General features: G+C 45.2%; 1 protein-coding gene and 1 non-coding gene across 2 annotated transcripts in view; one reads left to right on the forward strand and one right to left on the reverse strand.

Moving 5' to 3' along the window:
* The window catches only part of GALNT2 (polypeptide N-acetylgalactosaminyltransferase 2), a 216511-nt gene extending 205145 nt beyond the window's left edge, over positions 1-11366 (reverse strand). The window contains exon 1 of the mRNA XM_024247364.3: positions 11059-11366. Within this exon, the coding sequence (XP_024103132.1) occupies positions 11059-11184 (126 nt within the window). The 5' untranslated portion in view covers positions 11185-11366. The remainder of the gene's footprint in view (positions 1-11058) is intronic.
* A 5219-nt stretch (positions 11367-16585) lies between these two features.
* On the forward strand, positions 16586-16647 carry LOC112131267 (U7 small nuclear RNA). Its single transcript, XR_002913374.1, has one exon. It is a non-coding gene; the product is annotated as a U7 small nuclear RNA (small nuclear RNA).
* Positions 16648-19695: the final 3048 nt, after the last annotated feature.

Raw genomic sequence — 19695 nt, forward strand, 5'->3', positions numbered from 1 at the left:
TCAGAAACCCTTTGAGTTGCTTTTTACAAAAATACTAGTTTTCAGCTACTTCTTTAATTTATGCTGTATACATGAGTAAATATCTTTTTAAATTTGTTAAATGAACTTTTCAAAAGTACACAAAAGTAAAACAGTAGAATGAACTCCATGAACCCACTGGTCAACTTCAACAGCACATCTGGCTTCTTCCATGATTCCCCCCACCAAATACGATACATTGTATCCACAGTTTGTATTGTTCTTCAAAAAATAAGGATTTTTGAATAATATAACCACTAATAAAGTAGGAATTGCCTTAATTGCAGATGTGCAACCCGCAGATATGAAGGCCCAACTGCAATGTGACACATGAGAAAAGGAAAGGCTGTAATTGGTCAATTCTAAGATGCCCTTTTCTCCGCCACCCCCAATTGGAATGCAGCTCATGATCAATGACGTCATCAATGCTATGGGCTGGGCAAGGCCCATGATGCATTATTACCAGCCCATGCTCAATCATGCAAATCTGCAGGACATATATGTCAATGGCTTAGAAGAAAATCCAAGAAACAACAATGAAGCAAGCACTCTTAATCCCTAAAAACCAAATCATGGTGGGATCGGAATGGATGAATTGCGGAGTTAGGCAAAATTCCCAGAAGAGTCAAAGGCTGGCTACCTCGACTTTATTGCCAAGCTGTCTTCAAAGTCCAGAACCAATGGCTCTTAGTGTTTTTATGGATTTTTTTCCTTAGGAAATGCTACATCACCAACGCTCTTGGTGGCATAGTGGATGACTCTGTTTGAAGAAAATAGGCACTAACATCTGAGTCAAAAAGTGACTCAGAGTGCTTGGACTCTGAAAAAGTTTTAGAACACTTTGCTCAATGTATTTCACTTGTATTTTCCTTTGTATCTATCTATGCCCGAGAGTGATATATGGAAAAACCGATGTCTCAGTCTGAAAGAGCTCTTTCAATAAGTAGAAAATAAGAACGCCAACTGATAAGAACCCGTTGTGTCACAGGTCAATAGACAGTGTTTTTTCTTTCCTAGTGGTCCACAAAATAATGGCATGTTTGACAAATAATGGCCTCTTGGAATTGATAAAAAAGGTGTATTCCAGACACAGGGGAAATTAGTGATGATCAAAAGTGAGACAAGAAGACAACTAAGCGAGCTCCCTGGCGTAGGGGATAGGGCAGGACAAGGGCAGGAGGGGAAGGAGAGTGCGGCAGGGCAGGCCTTTTGAAGGTCACGCCTTTTGAAGGTCACAGAGCAAAAGCTCAACATCTAGGTCAAGGGGAAAGCCCTAGAGGCAGCAAGGAGGAAACAATGAGACTCGGAGGCATCCCACACTGGGCCAACCCTCTCATCATCCAGGACAGCCATACAAATGCCCCTACCCAACAGTCATCTACACTTACCCAAATCCTGATAACAGAGTACTTAATTTATGGGCATCTCCAAAACACAGGCCTTTAATTTGCACCGGCTCCTCAAGCTCTCACAGGGCAATTTAGCTAAGAAAGACCCTTCATTTGAAGTGCGTCATTTTTCTAGGGCAGCACCCTGTCAGGAAGAAAAGAGTTCACTCCCTGGGCTGGTCTCTGACGCAGAGAGGAAGAAACCTTGATGGCCACTCTTGAATGTGAAGGCCTCTCAAATTGCCTGTTCTTTTTGCCGCCTTGTAAATGCTCCAGTTGTTTTATCCCAAAGTACACTGGACGCACGGTGCCTAACCATCCCAATGGTTTTATGGGATTGGTACCTACCAATCCGATAAAATATCTAATGACCCTTCATAAATGAGAATGGCCTCTACGAAAAGCACCTGTATGCCCTCACCTTGAGAACCAGGACCAGCTACAATTTCCCACAGTTCCACCTCCCTGAGATTGGCCATGAAGTCACATCTCCATTTTACTGTCCCCAAGTACAATACTATCAATCACAGAAGCTCAGTGTTACCCACGTTGCCAAGAATATCCCCCCTCTCCAAAGCCTGGGTATCAGGCAGGCATCTGATCTCTGGTTTCCTGCAAATATGAATCAACAACCCCCACTCCCACCCCCAGCAACTAACAAAGATCACATCACAGTGGAAATCCTGTGCTGGAAAAAGTGCACAGGGACCCAGGGGGATTTCTCGTTAAACAGCAATACGTGCAGAGAGCACTTTAAGAATGTGTAGTGTTCTTCAATGGTGCACCTAACAATGAATTTACCCGATCCAACTTGGCGCTTCACAGAAGTCAGCTTAGGAATCAAGACATGAGGTTGTTCCACAAGCATATCCTACGAAGCTGATCAGCAAATTAAACTGCTCGAGCAGTTTAAATTAAACTGCCTCGAGCAGCTGCAGGTCTGTAGTAAGGGAAGCGATTATGAGAGTACACACAACCTTTTAACCAGGATGTATTCATGCCTCATCGAGGAGACCAGAACAAGAACAGGTGACCAAGATGTCCACAGCATGGAGGGAAACTCCACCACTAGCCAACCAAAGGCAACATCCTTCAGGAAAGAAAACGGGCTCACTTGTTTAGCAAAAGAAACCAGGGAGTAGAGAGATCACTGAAAAAGAGGCTGGACAAAGCTGAAACCAGGGGCTGCCTCTGAAGCAGAGGGAACCACAATGGCTCCCTCTTAGTCTCAGCTCCGATCCTGCCTTCCCCATGAGCCTACGTGATCACCACTTTAATACTGCAACTATCCTTCCGCCCTGATCCCTAATCCCCATATACTGCTCTATTTTTTCCGCAGCACATAGCACCTTTCTGCACACTACATAACTGACTTCATGTCTACTGTCCGGCTCCCCGCAGCCCCCCACTAGAATGAAAGCTCCAAGACCACAAGGATTTCGTGTCTGTTACAACCACTGGTGCACTCCCAAACACTCAAGCAGTGCCTGGCACATAGGAGGGTCTCAAGAGATACTCATTGAAAGAATGAATGAAAAGAACCAGAGCCAGTTTTCATCTCTGCTCCTTCCGGAGGGGCAGCTGAGGATTGCAGCCTTCAGGACAGGCAGAGAGGCCTGGAGGGTAAGAACACAAATTCCATGGGGCAAAAGGTAAAAATGAAGAAAACAGCAGCTGGGCACGGTGGCTCACACCTTAAATCCCAGCACTTTGGGAGGCCGAGGTGGGTGGATCACCTGAGGTCAGGAGTTTGAGACCAGCCTGGCCAACATGGTGAAACCCTGTCTCTATTAAAAATACAAAAATTAGCCAGGCATAGGGTAGGTGCCTGTAATCCTAGCTACTCAGGAGGCTGAGGCACAAGAATCGCTTGAACCCGGGAGGCGGAGGTTGCAGTGAGCCGAGATCGTGCCACTGCACTCCAGCCTGGGTGACAGAGTGAGACTTTGTCTCCAAAAAAAAAAAAAGCAAAACAGACCAGCACTACTATCAAAGCATTACCAAGTGTGCATCTGCTCCAAGATGCCTTCCAGGAACGTTCCAAATGAGGCCGCAGTATGAGGGCACTGCCAATGCAAGGAAGGGGCATGGGAGGCCCAGGGAGCAGGAGCAAGCCAGGTTCACTGCTGACTGGCAGAAACCCTCGGCCAGGAGTTGCAGAAAAACCCCACTGCCTCCAGAGGCCCTGAGGAGATCTCTTCCACCAGACAACCATGGGTCTGCCACCTGTGAGCTCTGTGACCTTGGGAAAGTCACTTAACCTTTCTGTGCTTCAGTTTCATCACTACACTAGAAGAAATAAAAGGGCTGAGATGAAAGGCAGCCCTTTTATTTCTATGCACAGTGGGTGCCACAAAAGTGTTTATTAAATTTTGAAAATTAAAACGTATTAATATATTAGCCCTCCCCACAGGGGTCCACCCCAGACCACACAGAAGGGCAGTCCCATTCCAAGAAGGTCTAACCATAAAGGCTCAGACAGAAGGAATGAAAGCAAAATTAACAGACTAAGGCAGTGGTTCTCTACCAAGGGCAATTCTGCCCACCTCCTACCCTCACCAGGACACTTGGCAATGTCTGCACATTTTTGGTTGTTACAACTTGGCAGGATCAGGGGTGGGAGAACTACTGGCATCTAGTGGGGAGAGGCTGGGGAAGCTGCTACACATCATACAATGCAGAGGACAGCCTTGCACAACAAGGAATGATCCAGCCCAGTGCAGTCGCTCACACCTGGAATCCCAATGCTTTGGGAGGCCAAGGCAGGAGGACCGCTTGAGCCCAGCCTGGGCAACATAGTGAAACCACGTCCCTACAAAAAATTTAAAAATTAGCCTGGTGTGGTGACACATGCCTATAGTCCTAGCTACTCGGTAGGGTGAGGTGAAAGGATCACCTGAGCCCAGGAGTTTGAGGCTACAGTTAGCTCTGGTTGTACCACTGAGCTCTAACCTGGGTGACAGAGCACAACTGTCTTAAAAAAAAAAAAAACAAAAATCCAGCCAAAAATGCCAATGGTGCCAGAGTTGAGAAACTGAACCAGAGCAACCACGGTCCCGAAAGTACCCTTGTCCCTGCCCAAATCCATGTCCTGACCTGAACTCTGGAAATTCAGTAACTCTACCCGCAACCCTCCTGGCCATTCCTCTTCCCTAAGAGTTAGGGACAGAAAACTGCCAGCCATGGGCAGGACCAGGTGGTCAGCAGAGTGGCCTAGGAGAGACTCTCTGTTCCATGGGGAGCTCCTGGAAGGCTGGGGCAGAAGGGACAGTTGACCAGGGCAAGCAGCCAGCAAGGGCAGGCTGAGCCATGAGTGATCGGCCCATTTCCCAGCCCCCAGGCAGCCAGCCCTTAACTGCTTCTTTGTGACAGCCGGCCTCAGTGAGACAAAGGGCTCATATAATTCTCATAGCCTGGGAAAGCTTTTTAAATGTAAGCCTATGAGTGAGACTCTATGTGACAGTTTTTGTTTATCTCCAAATCCAGCCCTGATGAATCACTGTCATCTACATTTCAGCATGCTAAGAAACTTAATCCATATAAAACACCCCATGCTTCTGGGGCCCATACTAGTAGACACGACTAAGTGCAAAAATGCCAGTGTTTCACCCTGTGCTGCAGGAGGCAAGAGCCACCTGCTTAGAGCAGGGAACCCTAGAAAGTGGGGGCCCATCAGGGAAGATGGATTAGTGTCTTAAGCCCCTTTGATTTCCATGGTTTACAATAGAGAAAGGTGGGAGAGGCTTTCTGGACTGGGCAGGTAATCTGAAGACAGCTTTCCTGCCAACTCCATACTGGGTTCATGATGAAGATCAAGCACAGGGCCAAGGTGAAGGAATCTTCACACTGTTAAGAGAACAAGGTCAAGTTCCACTCTAAGGAGAGGAGTGATCACTGGTGAGCACACATCAATGAATTCAATGTAATTCTCCAGAGAGGAGAGTTCCCCGCCAGGCCCAGCCTATCCCAGACCCATTCAGGAGGGTTTGCATATGGAAGTACCAAGACATCCCTCCTCCTTAAAAACACCTCACCCATAAGGCAGTCTAGAGGCAAGGTCACAAGATTACAATGGTGGAACCAGGACTCTCAACAGTAACAGTGAATCAAAGACTTACTCAGAAGGAAAAGGGATTGCTCCCATCATGGAAGTGGGGCTAGGCCTCCTTCTATCCAAGTGGCACATTTGCAGGGGTGAAAATCAGCATGTTCACTATGGCACAGGCACAGAAGTGGGTCCAAGAGGCCCCTCAAGTGGCAGGATTCAACCCTTTGATTGCCGAACATGGGAAAGAGATCCCAAGGAAAGACCAGGGCAGCTAGGAACTGGAGGGCACTCAGGGGGTCTCAAGGCAGAGCATATTTAACAACCAGCATGGAAGTGCCTCACTGTTACATGTGAGTGGCATGACTAAACAGATGTTACATGTTTCCATCTGGACATCCACTGACTTGTATGGCTCAGCATCACCCATGCAGAGCTTCCAGAAGAGGCTTCACAACGACAAAAGCACAAAAACCAACAGGGAGCGTAGACTTGGCCAGGTTTGTATGTTTTCTCATCACGTGAATTCTGCTGGGCACTCCAGGAGACTTCACAGGCTTTTCCCAGGAATACCTAGCTTCCCTTCCTGGGATCTCAGCCAGAGCCTCACAGTCGACTCCTGCTTACACCTGTGTCTCTGTCCGAGGCAGCCTCACCGCACCCCCCCCCACCCCCACCCCACCACACCTCCTTTCACTAAGCCCACTGCCTCTGGACTTGCTAGAAGTTAGGCAGGACAGAGGCCTTGCCTGCTTTGACACTAAAATCAGTATCTTCCCAAACTGACTTCCCTCTCCCCAAAGTCCTGAGAAACATGAGCAGTAGCAAGAAGAAATTATGTCTTCCCTGACCCAATCTCCCCCACCCCCTCTCCCATCATTTTTCTGACCACCTCTTCCTCTGTTCCAAACAGGAGACCAACCACTCACCCATCATTCATCCAAACAGGAGCTAGGGTGGGGAAACTGACAGCGGGCCTGAAGACTCATAAAAAATTCACCAGCCTCCCAGGTGTCTGCCACCCCAAGGTCCAACAGAGCCTGGGCAAGCTGACCCCACTCAGTGCAGGGTAAAGCAGCTGCTTTTTCATTTTTGCTCAAGGGTCTAGGGAAGAGCTCATTACTTTTGCACTGTTCAGCAGTCACACAATCTGTTTCCATTATGTTTGCAGACCCAGAGGCAGCCACAACTTCACTCCAGAATTGGGAAACTTTATTTTCTTTAAAGAGAGAAGTTTATGTTACAGTGCCACTGCCGGATTATCTGGCTATACAGTGGTTTTCCCTGCTACTGTCCTCCCTATGTCAACTTCAAACTCTCATTTCAAGTGGACTTTCTTTAAACTCCAAACTGATGATAGGTGGCAAGGAGTGGTATGGGTGTTCCCCTCCGCAACCACCAAGATGCTCACAGATTTTTGGCACCCATTAAACCACATGAGGGCCCCATGCTCGACCTCAAGTCACGCATGCTTCCAGGGATCACAGCGACCTGCCCTTCTAACAAGAGGGGCAGGGCTATAGAGGGAGAGCAGTGGAGCTCAGAACCTGGGATCCCACCACAGGAACCCCTCGCTCAGGGACACGTCGGCCCACTGGTGGACACTACAACTGCCTAACCACCAAGACAAGCTGCGCCCTCCACCCACATTCCTGATGGCTGCCCACTACTGAGATCCCCACTCTGACACCACAATTGGGTACAAGAGAGCTGGCATGGTGTCTGGACAACTTCCCAAAAAGTCCGTCTCTAACAGCATTTAAGATTCATAGCCCAAACCCCAAACGAATCAGTCAGATCAATCTCAGAGGTGGGGGTGAGGGATAAAAAAAAAGAAAGACGACTATTTTCCAGAAATCAAGAATTATATCAGGATTATCGTGAACTTAAGATTCCTGGCTCACTACACTTTCAAGGGGATATTTAGGCTTTTAGTTTTTCATTTTCCTCTTTTAGAGATAGCAGTTATTCAGCACCCACTAGCAGTATTTAACTCTCCGAACAAGGCCATGAGGTAAGAATGATTATTCCCACTGCAAAGATGAGGAAACTGAGGGTCAGAGAGGTTCAATGCATCAGTGAAAGTCACTAAGCACAAAGAGGTAAACAGCTAGGTCTCACTCAATGCCAATAAGTGGATTTGTGCCATTTCCCTTTAATGTCTACTACTAGCTCAAAAACATTACTAGTTCCCAAATGGTTCAGCTTGGCATTTGAAGCCCGTTACAATTTAGTTCTGAATTTCTCCAACTTTACACCCTAACGTTCCCCTCCATGTGTACCATGGTCTAGCCCGGCAAGGTCCTTCACTGTTCCAAGAAATAACCTGCCCGCCTCCCCCCATGATTCCTAGAAGATCCCACCCAAAGTCCCCCACCCTTGGACTCTCGGGCAAGGGCTACAGGACTCGTGCCAGCTCAGGGAATAAGGGTGATGCTACTGTGCAAAGTGGACAGGCTCCCAGGGCTCCGGATCATGTCCCTCAGCTAACACCATCCCTTACCTCCCAGCATGCAGGCACACAGGCAAGGGGTCTCAGGCTCCACACACTCTTACAGCAGAGAGAAAACCCTTCCCTTTCCACCCTAAACAGCCACATTTCACCCACAGGCAGCTTCATTTCCAGAGAAATCCCTTCTTCTCTTCTGCGGCTCCATCCACTGCCAATGTACCAAAGCCCAGGGGAGACTTAACGTGATTAAAATTTTAAAGCATTTAAGAAGCTCAAAGGAAAAGCACCCTTGAAGTGCAAATCATCAATTTAGGGGGAAAGAGCAAAATATGGGCGGAAGGGGTATGGACACAAATGTAAATGAAATGTAATTTTAAACAATATTTTGCATAAACTGCTTTAACATACATGTCCTGAGCCGGGGTGTTGAGTCCTGAGTTGTGCGGCAGTGCCTGAGACTGGTCTTCAGCACTCCCTCCTACTTAGTTTACTAAACCTGCAATCTGAGGTGAGCTGGCTCTCTGGGTTTTTCCAAGTGGAGAATAACAGTTCTGTGATGAGTTACTTAACAGGCAGGGCACACAATGACAAGCCTGGGCTGGGCTGCTGAAGCAGCAGAAATCCTAGTTGGACTCCCCTCAGACGATCCCTAAAGCCCAATACTGCAGCCTAGTACCCTATGAAAAACGTCAGGATGTGCGGAAACTGGCTAAATATGGAATGAAAGCCCTGACTTGAACAGTATGAGGCAAGAGAAAAAATATAGGTCCACTTATCTCTAAAAAACTATAGCTAGCTTTTAAATTCTGCCTTTCTGTGCATGGCCCGCTATCTTTTTTTATGTCCATACTTTACAAGCCAAACAAACCACTTTTTTTTTTTTTGATATGAGAATGAACTAAATTTAGAGACACTTCTAGTGTCTAAATCCACGGAAACAATTGGGGAAGAAAGAAGACTACACGATTTTCCTATAGATCAGGCATTCGTGACAGCAGGGCTCTATTAACCCCTTCAGAAACCATCTTAAGGCTTCTCTTTAACCCAGGGTCCACCACACGAAGTTAATGAGTCTTCCACTGCAATTTCAAAAGCTATTGCATTTACACACCTCTTCCTCAACCGACAAATCACTAAAGCATTCTAAGGGCTAGGATTAAATTTTATGGTTCGTTGACAGAAAGAATAGAATCCCAAATCACCAATCCATGTGTAATTGTTCATTTCCCCCACTTTTTCTACCTGGTCTCCGTACCTTTCTATATTGCCACCAGGAATTCTTTAAAAAAAAACAAACCAAGAATCACACACTTCAGGAGTGTCTGAAGACTTCTGAATGGAAGACCCCTCACACCATCCAGGAACTGAAGCCCACCAGAGTGAGGAATCAGCCTCCGGGAGGCGAACAAGCACGTTTGCTCTTTCTAATCACGTGTACTAATGAAAGTGGCAGACTAAGGAAAGAGAAACGCCAAGGGTGGCTTATGTGTTTGGTTTTCTTTGCATCAAAGGCAGAAAGCTTTGCCAGGTCTCACCAGCACACCAGGCTATGCAGAGTGGCCAAGGCACAGTTTACCGGGAAGCAAAGTTTTAAAAATCATTCCAATTTTACACGATTATATCTCTGAATGGACTGCACGGCTTTTGCTGCCTGTATGCTCTTTGCTGTTCAAGAATAAACCAAGTCTTCGCGTACATATACTACCTATACCATTTTTTACAAAAACAGCGCTAAGGGTACAATGTCAGCTCAGAAGCTAGGCCGATTCAGCACGTGGAAAGAGGGCTTTATTTCTGCCCTTCTAGATAAAACAAATCCATGTAATTTACCAGAAACCAAATAAGGCACCCATTCCACCTAACATCTTCGGCTATGAATGAATGAATGAAGCAAAGAAAAAAACCTCTGAAGCAGCCAAACCCCGGCGTGGACATTTAGGGGTCTGACTTCAGAACTGAAGTCTGTTCATCTAGTTAATTCCCTCTGGCTTGTTTCAGGATACCACTCTCTTGTTCCAACCCAACCACCCGTAGTCCACCTCCATTAACTCAGAATTTTCTGGGTTTGCGGTGACACTAAATGTCACAGTAAGGAGAGTTACAGGAATTCGGAAAAGATAACGCTGCTTTCAAAGCCGAGGAGCCAGTAAAACACCACAAACGTCCCCTGCCGGCATGTTCCAGCCCACAGCGCGACGCCCTACTCTCCCGGCCGGCGCTCGGTCGCAGGACCGCGCTGTCCCGGCTCCTCTCGGCGCTCACCATCCTCTCGAATGCCCAGGGCCCGGCCGTCCGGAGCGGCGGGACGAGGACGCAGAACCGCAGAGCGGCTCACACGGTCCCCACAGCCGGATCACTCGGCCCCTGGAGCATGTTAAAAATACATCCACAGAAGAGGGATTCTCCCTGAAGCGGGGAGTGGGGATGGAAAATGCAAGCGCAGGAGGCCACGTCCGGCTCACGCGGGAGGGCCGGGGGCCGGGTTGGGCAGAGGGTAACGCTGGGGCCGCAAGGGGACGGCCGGGACTGGCCCCGCTTGGGGGGAAGGGGCGCACTGGCCCCTGACTCGCACGGGCCCTGGGGCTTTACTTGCCACGGGAGCGGCCGCCCCTGCCCCCCAAAGGTAAAGGGCAAAGAAGGTGGCAGAAACACGGAACCCACGCCCCGCGGAGTGACAGGGGGAAAGGGACGAGGATTTGCAGCTGCTGGTATCAAAGGGCTGAAAAGAAACTTGGACTCCTCTCTCCTGCTGTACATGACGCGTTGGAAAGGCGGTCGCCTCTCTTTCCTCTCCTCCCCACCCCCTTTGTGTTTCCCAACACCCCCATCCCTAAACTTCCAACCGCAGGCGATGGGGGTCCCGGCGGCCGGACAAGACTCGAATTACGACGAGCAGAGAGAGGGGCAACGTCCACGAGAGGGGGCAGAGGGGTGAGAAAGGCTGCGGGGGCCGCCCTCTCGGAGCCCGGCGTGCGCAGAGGGGCCGGGTGCACCTCTGCCCTGGGCACTCGGCGCGGAGGCCCGGGACGGGGGCGAGCGGCGCGAGCGGAGGTCCGGGCGGAGGAGCGCAGGGGCGGCGCGGAGCGGGCAGGGGACAGGGGCGCAGGGTGGGGGGTGGGCGCAGGGGCCCGGCCGCGGCAGGGCGCTCCACTCACCTTCCTGCCGGCGCCGCCGCCCGCGCCCCCGGCCAGCGCAGAGCCGCCCCCCGAGTACATGTAGTAGGCGATGCCCAGCACCCACAGGAAGGCGAAGCAGAGCAGCATCCGCGAGCGCCGCCGCATTCTCCCAACTCGGCCGCCGGCGGGGCCGCCGCTGCTCGCGAGTGCTGCCTGGGCCGGCCGCGGGCGCGGTGGGGGCCGGGGGAGGAGCGGAGGAAGGGGAAGGGCGCGGCGGTGGCTCCTCCTCCCGCGCGGTGCTACTGCTCGGCGGCGGCGCGCACTCGGCGCCCGAGCTCCGCCCCGGGCCGGCGGCGCGGCGCGGCGCCCGAGCAGGAAGCAGTGGCCTCGGAGGCGGCGAGGGGGGTCAGGGAGCAAAGGGCGACCAATCGGCGGCGGCTGCGGGGGCCGGGCCGCGGGCCGCGGGAGGGGACTGCCGCGTCTCCATGGCTGCAGCACGCCGGGCTCCGCCGTGAGGGCCTGGGCGCCGCCCCGCCCCCGGCCGCCCGCCCCTCAGCGTGCTCCCCCCGCCGGCCGCCCCCCCCCCCGTGAGTGACAGGTGGCTGCCCCGGGACCCGACTGGAGCGCGCGCACACGTGGGCACAGAGCCTTGCTCACGCACACGGGGCCTCTCGATTACGGGGGCGGTAGTGGCCTCGGCGCTTCCTGCCTAGACTGTCACCCCTTCAGCCTTGGTCTTTGGGGCCACCTCAGACCCTTAACGGGCTTGCTCTTATTGGCCAACTGACCTGAGTTTTTGGTGCAAACCGCCCGCTTGAACCCGACTTTGCTGCTGCTTGCTGCAGTTTTCTCACTAATCTTGCAGCAAAACATTCCTGACCCCCTGGTATCGATTTTATTTATCTATATAGGCAGATGTGGAGGTTTTGAGGTGGTAGGAACTGAGAAGGTAATTTTCAAAAGATCATTTTTCTGTGGGTGACAGAGCTATCAATGGTAGAGTTGTTCTTTTCAATAAAAACAAAATGAGGAAGAAGGAAAGCAATAATATATTGTTTAAAATCTTTTCTTTCTCATTCGTTGCTTTCTTTAAAAAGCACATTAAGCATCTTTAACGATACAAGAAAACGATCTGTCTTGTAACATAATCTATGTAACCTTGGTGATGCCCTTGTAACACGCAAAGCTTCCAGTGTTCCTAAGAAAGACAGAAATTTTACTTAGAACTTGATATATTAAATGTTTTCGGGAGCTTCTTGGTCAGAGGATAATGGCAGCTGCCTGATATAAATCCCTACCCATATCCTCAACGAAACAAAAACAAACAAGCCTTCAGCATTACTTAGAGAGAATGCCATGAACTGAACATTAAATTACTTAAGTAGAAGAAAGAAAAGACATCAAATTCCAACTGAGCTCCCTCCACTATTGCCAAGGACTTAAGTGAAGTACAAGGTTGTCACCTCTTTATAAATAGAAAGTCCAACACCAAGAACTAAAAACTGAACAGAGGTCAGGTGCCTTATTGATCAAGGGAAGACATTTGAAAGAAAATGGGACAAGAGGTGAGAGCCTTGAAGGAGCCTTGCTTCTGGGAAAAAGTCAGATAAATACGAAAAGAAGATAATGTCCTTCAGAGGCCTGACAATGAAGGGAAAGAAGGAAGTCAGAAGGGAAAATTACAAATCCTGCAGAAATGAAAGAGAAGACAGCCAGTCCCCTCCCCAAACACCAACATTGTCTATTAAAAACTGCATTTCAGTACACAGATAAAAGAGAACACTCTTGAACTGGGAACCCTGCCTCAAAATGCCTAGTAACAGAAAAACATCAAATCAACTGCATATAAAGATTCTGCAAAAAGAAAACAGAAATCACATTTCTGATGATAAAAAAATAAATCATAACATTTTCGCTGATGAAAACCCCCACAATAAAAACCATGAAGCATAAGAAAATTGTAATACCACATATCGAACTGAACAAAGTGTCATGTATTTGTATACACATACACACACACACATATATCTAGGATAAGAAATTTCAAAAACTAAAGACATACTAGACAAAAATTAGGAAGAAATGCAACAAAGGTTGAGCAAATTCAAGAAGGAAATTGAAAATAATGACAAAAACTATCCCAGAAACAAAGAATAATTACAAGGTGTCCAAGGGAGAATATATTCAAATGAAAATATGTTAAAGGACACTGAAGAATGGCAAGAAAACAATCAGGAAATTGAAAATAATATAAAGATAGAAGTAAAAAGGTTCAGAGAGAAGAGGTTAAAATAAAAGCCAGGAAAGAAAGACCAAAATACATGTTAACTGGAGTCCCTAAAGTACAAACATTAAACAATAAAACCTAATTAATATTAAAACTATAACCCCAGAAAATAATCCAGGAATAAGGGAAAATTTAAATGTACATGTCAAAAGTGACTTCCATGTACCTTGGGAAATGATCTGGAATTATCAACTCCTAAATATATTTTAGTAAAACGATTAGATTTTAAAGGCAAAAAAGATCATATTGCTTATAGAGATAAAAATTTATGCTGGCATCAGACTCCTGAACAGCAACATGCAAAGCCAGGCAACAGTGGAGGAGCATTAACAAGGAACAAAAGTGCCAGGCAGGCTGGGCATAGTGGCTCATGCCTGTAATCCCAGCACTTTGGGAGGCCGGGGTGGGTGGATCACCTGAGGTCAGGAGTTCAAGACTAGCCTGGCCAAAGTGGTGAAACCCCATCGCTAAAAAAAACATGAAAATTAGCCGGCAGGTGCCTGTAATCGCAGCTACTCGAGAGGCTGAGGTGGAAGAATCGTTTGAACCCGGGAGGCAGAGGTTGCAGTGAGCTAAGATCATGCCGTTGCACTCCAGCCTGGGTGACAGAGTGAGACTCCATGACACACACACAAAAAAGTACCAAGCAGTGATTTTTATACCCAGCCCTCAAGTGTCAAGGTTGTAGGCAAACAGATGTGACCTTGTGATTTGTGAATACAAAAATTCAGAGAACATCACTCACATGGGCCTTTCATGAGGAATCTTAGAGAATGAGCTTCCTCCAACCAAGAGACAGCTGAGGAAGCCAGCAGAGTGACTAATGGAGAACATTTTGTATATTCAGAAGGTGAAAGACTAGTGTATACACATTATACTTTCTGATAAACTTAGAACAGGTGCAACTAAAGACAACTGGAGGAGAAGAGGAAGAGCGAAGGGAAAATAGAATAATATCATTGTCTGCAATATCAGTAGCAGGTAGGAGTGAAAGGATACCATATAAAACAGACAGACCAGATGTTAAAAGGTTGGAAACAAAAAATAGGAATTAAGGGTAATATATTAAAAATATAAATAAAAATCACTAAAACAAAATATATGTATTCCCAAATATTGGAAACCCTATTCCAAAACCCCAAAAGTTCTAAAAATAGCAAAGAATACATACCAAATAATGAAGGAAACACAGTAAGTGTGGCACAATGATGCACTAGTTATAATAGGAAACAATATGACACAGCTGAGACCAACCCACATCAGTCATAACAATTTATAAGTGGGCTCAGTTCACCCTTTAAAATAAAAGAGTTTCAAATGTAGGCATAACGGAAACCCCAACTCTGAAAAAGCAGGTGCTGTGATTCTGATATCAAACAAAGTAGAGTAGGCCAAAAAGCATTAAATGAGATGAAGAGGGACAATTTATAGCCCAAAACCTCCCTTCCTAAACACTTATCAATTGTATATCATTAGGATTTGATCTGCAAAGTAAAATCATTATTAGTTTGATGGAATAAGTGATGTATGATAGGGACTAAACTTTAGACAATGTTAGAGGTAGAAGAAAACAGGTTATGGAAGTCTTTCCATTGTACATGGGGCAGGTCTGAAGTCACTGTAGTTTCTAGACCTGGGAATCAGAAGAATAGCTAGATGTGACATGGGGCATTTCAAAGACAAAGTCAAAACTATGAGGACAAAATGTATCTCATGAGAACAACTAGAATTCATGAGGACAAACTGTAATGTACCTCCAGTGTTGATAATGGAAAAAAAAAACACACACAACAAAAACCCACAGTGAGATACCACTTCATATCCATTAGGATAGCTATTATATAAAACTTTTTTTTTTTTTTGATGGAGTCTTGCTCTGTCGCCGAGGCTAAAGTGCAGTGGCACAATCTCGGCTCACTGCAACCTCCATCTCCTGGGGTCAAGCCATTCTCCTGTCTCAGCCCCCTGAGTAGCTGGGCCTACAGGCGTGTACCAACATGCCCAGCTAATTTTTGTATTTTTAGTAGAGACAGGGTTTCACCATATTGGCCAGGCTGGTCTCGAACTCCTGACCTCATGATCCACCTGCCTCGGCCTCCCAAAGTGCTGGGATTACAGGTGTGAGCCACCACACCCAGCCTATAAAACATATGAAAAATAAATAAATAAATAAATAAATAACAAGTGTTGGTGAGGATGTAGAGAAATTGGAAACCTTATGCACTGCTGCTGAAAATGGTATAGTGGTTCCTCAAAAAATTAAATTTAGAACTACTATATGATCCAGCAATTCCATTTCTGGTTGTATACATAAAGGAATTGAAAGCAGGGACTCAAACGGATATTTGTACATCCATGTTCATAGCAGTGTTATTTACAGTGGCCAAAGGGTGAGACAACACAAATGTCCATCAACAGATAAATGGACAAACAAAATGTGGTATATTCATACAATGGAATATTATTCAGCCCTAAAAAAGAAGAAAATTCTAACACATACCAGAACATGGATGAACCTTGAGGACAATATGCTAGATGAAATGAGCGAGACACAAAAAGACAAATACCAAATGATTTCACTTATATGAGTTTCCTACAGTAACAAAAATTATAGAGGCAAAAAGTAAAATGGCAGTTACCAGGGGCTTGAGGAAGAGAGGAATGAGGAGTTCCCATTATTATTTATGAGTTCGGAGTTTCAGTTTGAGATGATAACATTCTGGAGATGGATGGTAAATGTACTTAATGGCACAGAATTATACACTTAAAATGGTTATGATGGTAAATTTTATGTGATGTATATTTCATCACAATTTGAAAAAACTACAAATGACAAGTTGGGAGAAATTATTTCCACAACATTATAGATAAAAGGGTAATATCTCTGACATATAAAGTACTTAAACATTAAAGAAAAACCCCAAATCTCCTATAAAAAATGGGGAAAAGCATAAACAAACAGTTCATAGTAAAGATCTACAGAGAGTCCATAAACATATGAAAAGACATTAAACTTTGCTCTTAATAGAGTTGTAAATTAAAACTACAAACATACTATTTATCCTCCCATCAAACCGGTAAAAAATCAAAAGCTCGACGAAACATTCTGTTGGCAAACCACAAAAAAAATAATGATAATAAGTAAAGAAGACATCTGTGAATACATATAGGGTAATATCCAGGATATTTTGTTACATGAAAAAAGGAAGTTGCAATACGGTATATATCATCTGCCACTTTTTCTGTAACAAAGAAGAGACTAGAAGAAAATATACATGTAAGTGTTATAGCTCTTTTAGAACTTGTCTAGAAGGTTTGCTGGTTTTCACTGGAAAACACTCCATGAAGAAAAGAAAAGATACATGTATCTGCATATTTTGGCAAAACACACATACACACTCACATACACAATAGTGGTAAACCAGAAAACAATTGAATTAGTTACCTAGAAGAGGTGGGAGGGAAAGATAGAAGGGATAGGAGAAGAATTGATGCTTCTCTGAGTATACTGTTTTTCCAGGCTTAAATTTTGGAAACATGATAGTGTTCTCCATATTAAAAAATAAAATAAAATCAAGAAAGCTGAGGGGAGAGGAGTAAAAACTGAATCCAAACAGAAATATCTGAATCCAATTATATTATATATGAATAATATAAAGCTTAAAAAAACCAATATTCATAACTTTAAACAAAGTATGCCAGCTATGTGCTCTCAGCCTAGAACTGGAAAGAATTTTAAAGTCCTTTATTTTTTTATAGTGTTATGGGTATAGCAATTAAATTATTTTATGCATAGTATGCAATTGAGCAAATCAGGAAATACGTTGTTTTGGGGAGCTAGGATTTTTACTATGGAAGAAGGAAGATACAGTATGGGATGGAAGAAGCCAAGAAAGATTCCTGTGGAGTAGATTTGGAATTAGAGATAGCAGTATGAACTCATTATTTCATAGACACACACACACACACACACACACACATACACACACATATCTATGCTCATATGTATGCATATTTAAGCAAATATACATACATATTTCCTAGATCTGTCCACTTAAAGGGCCCCGATTCATAATATCCCAGTAGCAATGAGCACCCCTTGCACCGAGATCTTGGTTTCTAAATACCATTCTCCTCTGTAAGAGTTCACTGGAGAAATTATTGATTCCAGGACTGGGGTTGAGAGGGTATTAAATGATCCTGGAACATCTTGTTGTACTAGAAAGTAAGGAAGGGCAGAAAGAGCGAGAGAGAAAGAGAGAAGCAGAGGAGAGAGAGAGCACAATGTTAAAAGGACATAGGAGCCTTGAAGGGGCCCCACTGGCTAAATCTAAGACAATATATGCATCAAAATAAACACTGAATAAAGTAGAAATCTAGGTATACACAGTGATAATAAATAAATGGACAAAAGGAGAACTCTTTGAGTAGAATGCCAACTGATAGACATTCAGGGAAGAGTGGATCGCCATCTTACAACCATCGCGGTAAAGGTGTGTTTGGAGAAGACACCTGAATGGATGCTGAAGTGGTTAGGGGAGGAGGAGTTTGATGAAAAGGAGGAGATTTACAAGGTCTTCAGATGTCTTTCAACAGACATTTGTTAGTTGGATAATAGACATATTCTTCACTGCTGGGTGTGGGTGGTGGTGGTGAGGGGGATGGGGGAATTAGTAGCTGGTGGAGAAACAGGCAGCACCTTGGCCAGGTGACCAAAACTAGCATCACTTATGAGGGTCAGATGGATATCCTGAGTCTGCAGAGAGACTCTGAGAAGGTGACAGCATCATGGTTTTTGTATTGTGGCCAAGGATGTATATAAACAAGGGTTGAGCAAATTCAAGAAGGAAATTGAAAATAATGACAAAAACTATCCCAGAAACAAAGAATAATTACAAGGTGTCCAAGGGAGAATATATTCAAATGAAAATATGTATTCTGGCCAAGGATGTGAATAAATATCAGGAAAAAAAATGGGGAACATTCTGTAAAATAAGTGGTTTGTATTCTTCAGAAATGTCACTTTGTCTATTGTGAAAGACAGAGTAAGGAGATGTCCCAGATTAATGGACCTAAAGAGACATGATTACTAAATGCAATAAAGCCCCTGTAGTGGAGAGTAAAAATACTATGGAGAACATGAGTAGGACAATGAACAAAACAGGACTATGGACTATAGCATAGTCTGATATACCATGGTACACTATGGTAAATAGTATAATAGCATAGTCTGATATACCATGGTACACTATGGTAAATAGTATAATGTCCAATTTTCTGATTTTGCTAACTGTACTATAGTTGCTTAGAAGAATGTTAGGAAATATGATATTTATTAGGAAATATAAACTAAAGTGTCAGGGGTTAAGGGGGCATGACATACACGAGCTGCTTTCAAAAGATTCAAGAAAAATATAGAGAGAGGATGATAAAAAAAATGTGGCAAAATATTTTAAAATGGCGAGTCTGGGTAAAGGACATACGTGAATTCTCTGCACTATTTTTGCAACTTTTTTGGTAAGTTTGAAATCGTTTTCTTTAAAAGTGGTTTTACATGCAATGTGGTGACCCTGAAGTTTCATTCTGCTGATTAGATAAAAGGCAGAAACCTAAAAACATTCCACTGCAACAACCCCACAGCCCAAGTGTCTAAACGATACTACAACTTGCTTCCCTAGACAGCTGGCATATAAACACCCGTTCCTTGTCTTTCTTCTACCTTCATTTACTTTCCTAACACATCTCCACAGACACTTTCAAACACTTGTGTGTGATTTCTAGTGTTTACAGGTAAGGTACTGAGTAGGAAACTCTATATACATTGACTTGCCCTTTTGTGAGACCCTAGTACTGTTCAGCACCGTGGCTGTCATTTATCAATGTAACATTTTCATGCCAGAAGCCCTTAGGGCTTTTTCCTGACTGTATAGTACAATAAGAATAGCTACATATTTGTAGCAGCACATAAATACAGCTTCAACATTTCTGCTGCCAATTCACTGTACCAGTTACTGTTGTCAGAGATGTCGGGAGCCCTGTACAACTTAATGATACATTGTGACTTTGCACAATAGAACCTTTCTTATAATCTGATTGTCCAATTTTCTTTTTTCTAAAATGCTTTAAAGGGGGACAATACCCAATCAGGAGAAAAGGAGAAACAAAATTATGACTGCTTAAAAGGAACAAAATATTAAACACTGAAATTGGATAATTGGAACTTGTTCACATGCCCCTCCCACCAAACTGAAAGCACTTTTCTATGGAGGTTATTATAAAAAGAAGATATTAAAGAGCTTGCCCAGGCCCTGTCGTACTCCCAGGACCCACAGTGGGCTGTCTTTAATGAGAGGGGACACTTTGAAGTACTACAGTTCTATCCTCAGTGA

The sequence above is a fragment of the Pongo abelii genome, chromosome 1 (genome assembly GCF_028885655.2).
Source record: "Pongo abelii isolate AG06213 chromosome 1, NHGRI_mPonAbe1-v2.0_pri, whole genome shotgun sequence".
Classification (NCBI taxonomy): domain Eukaryota; kingdom Metazoa; phylum Chordata; class Mammalia; order Primates; family Hominidae; genus Pongo; species Pongo abelii.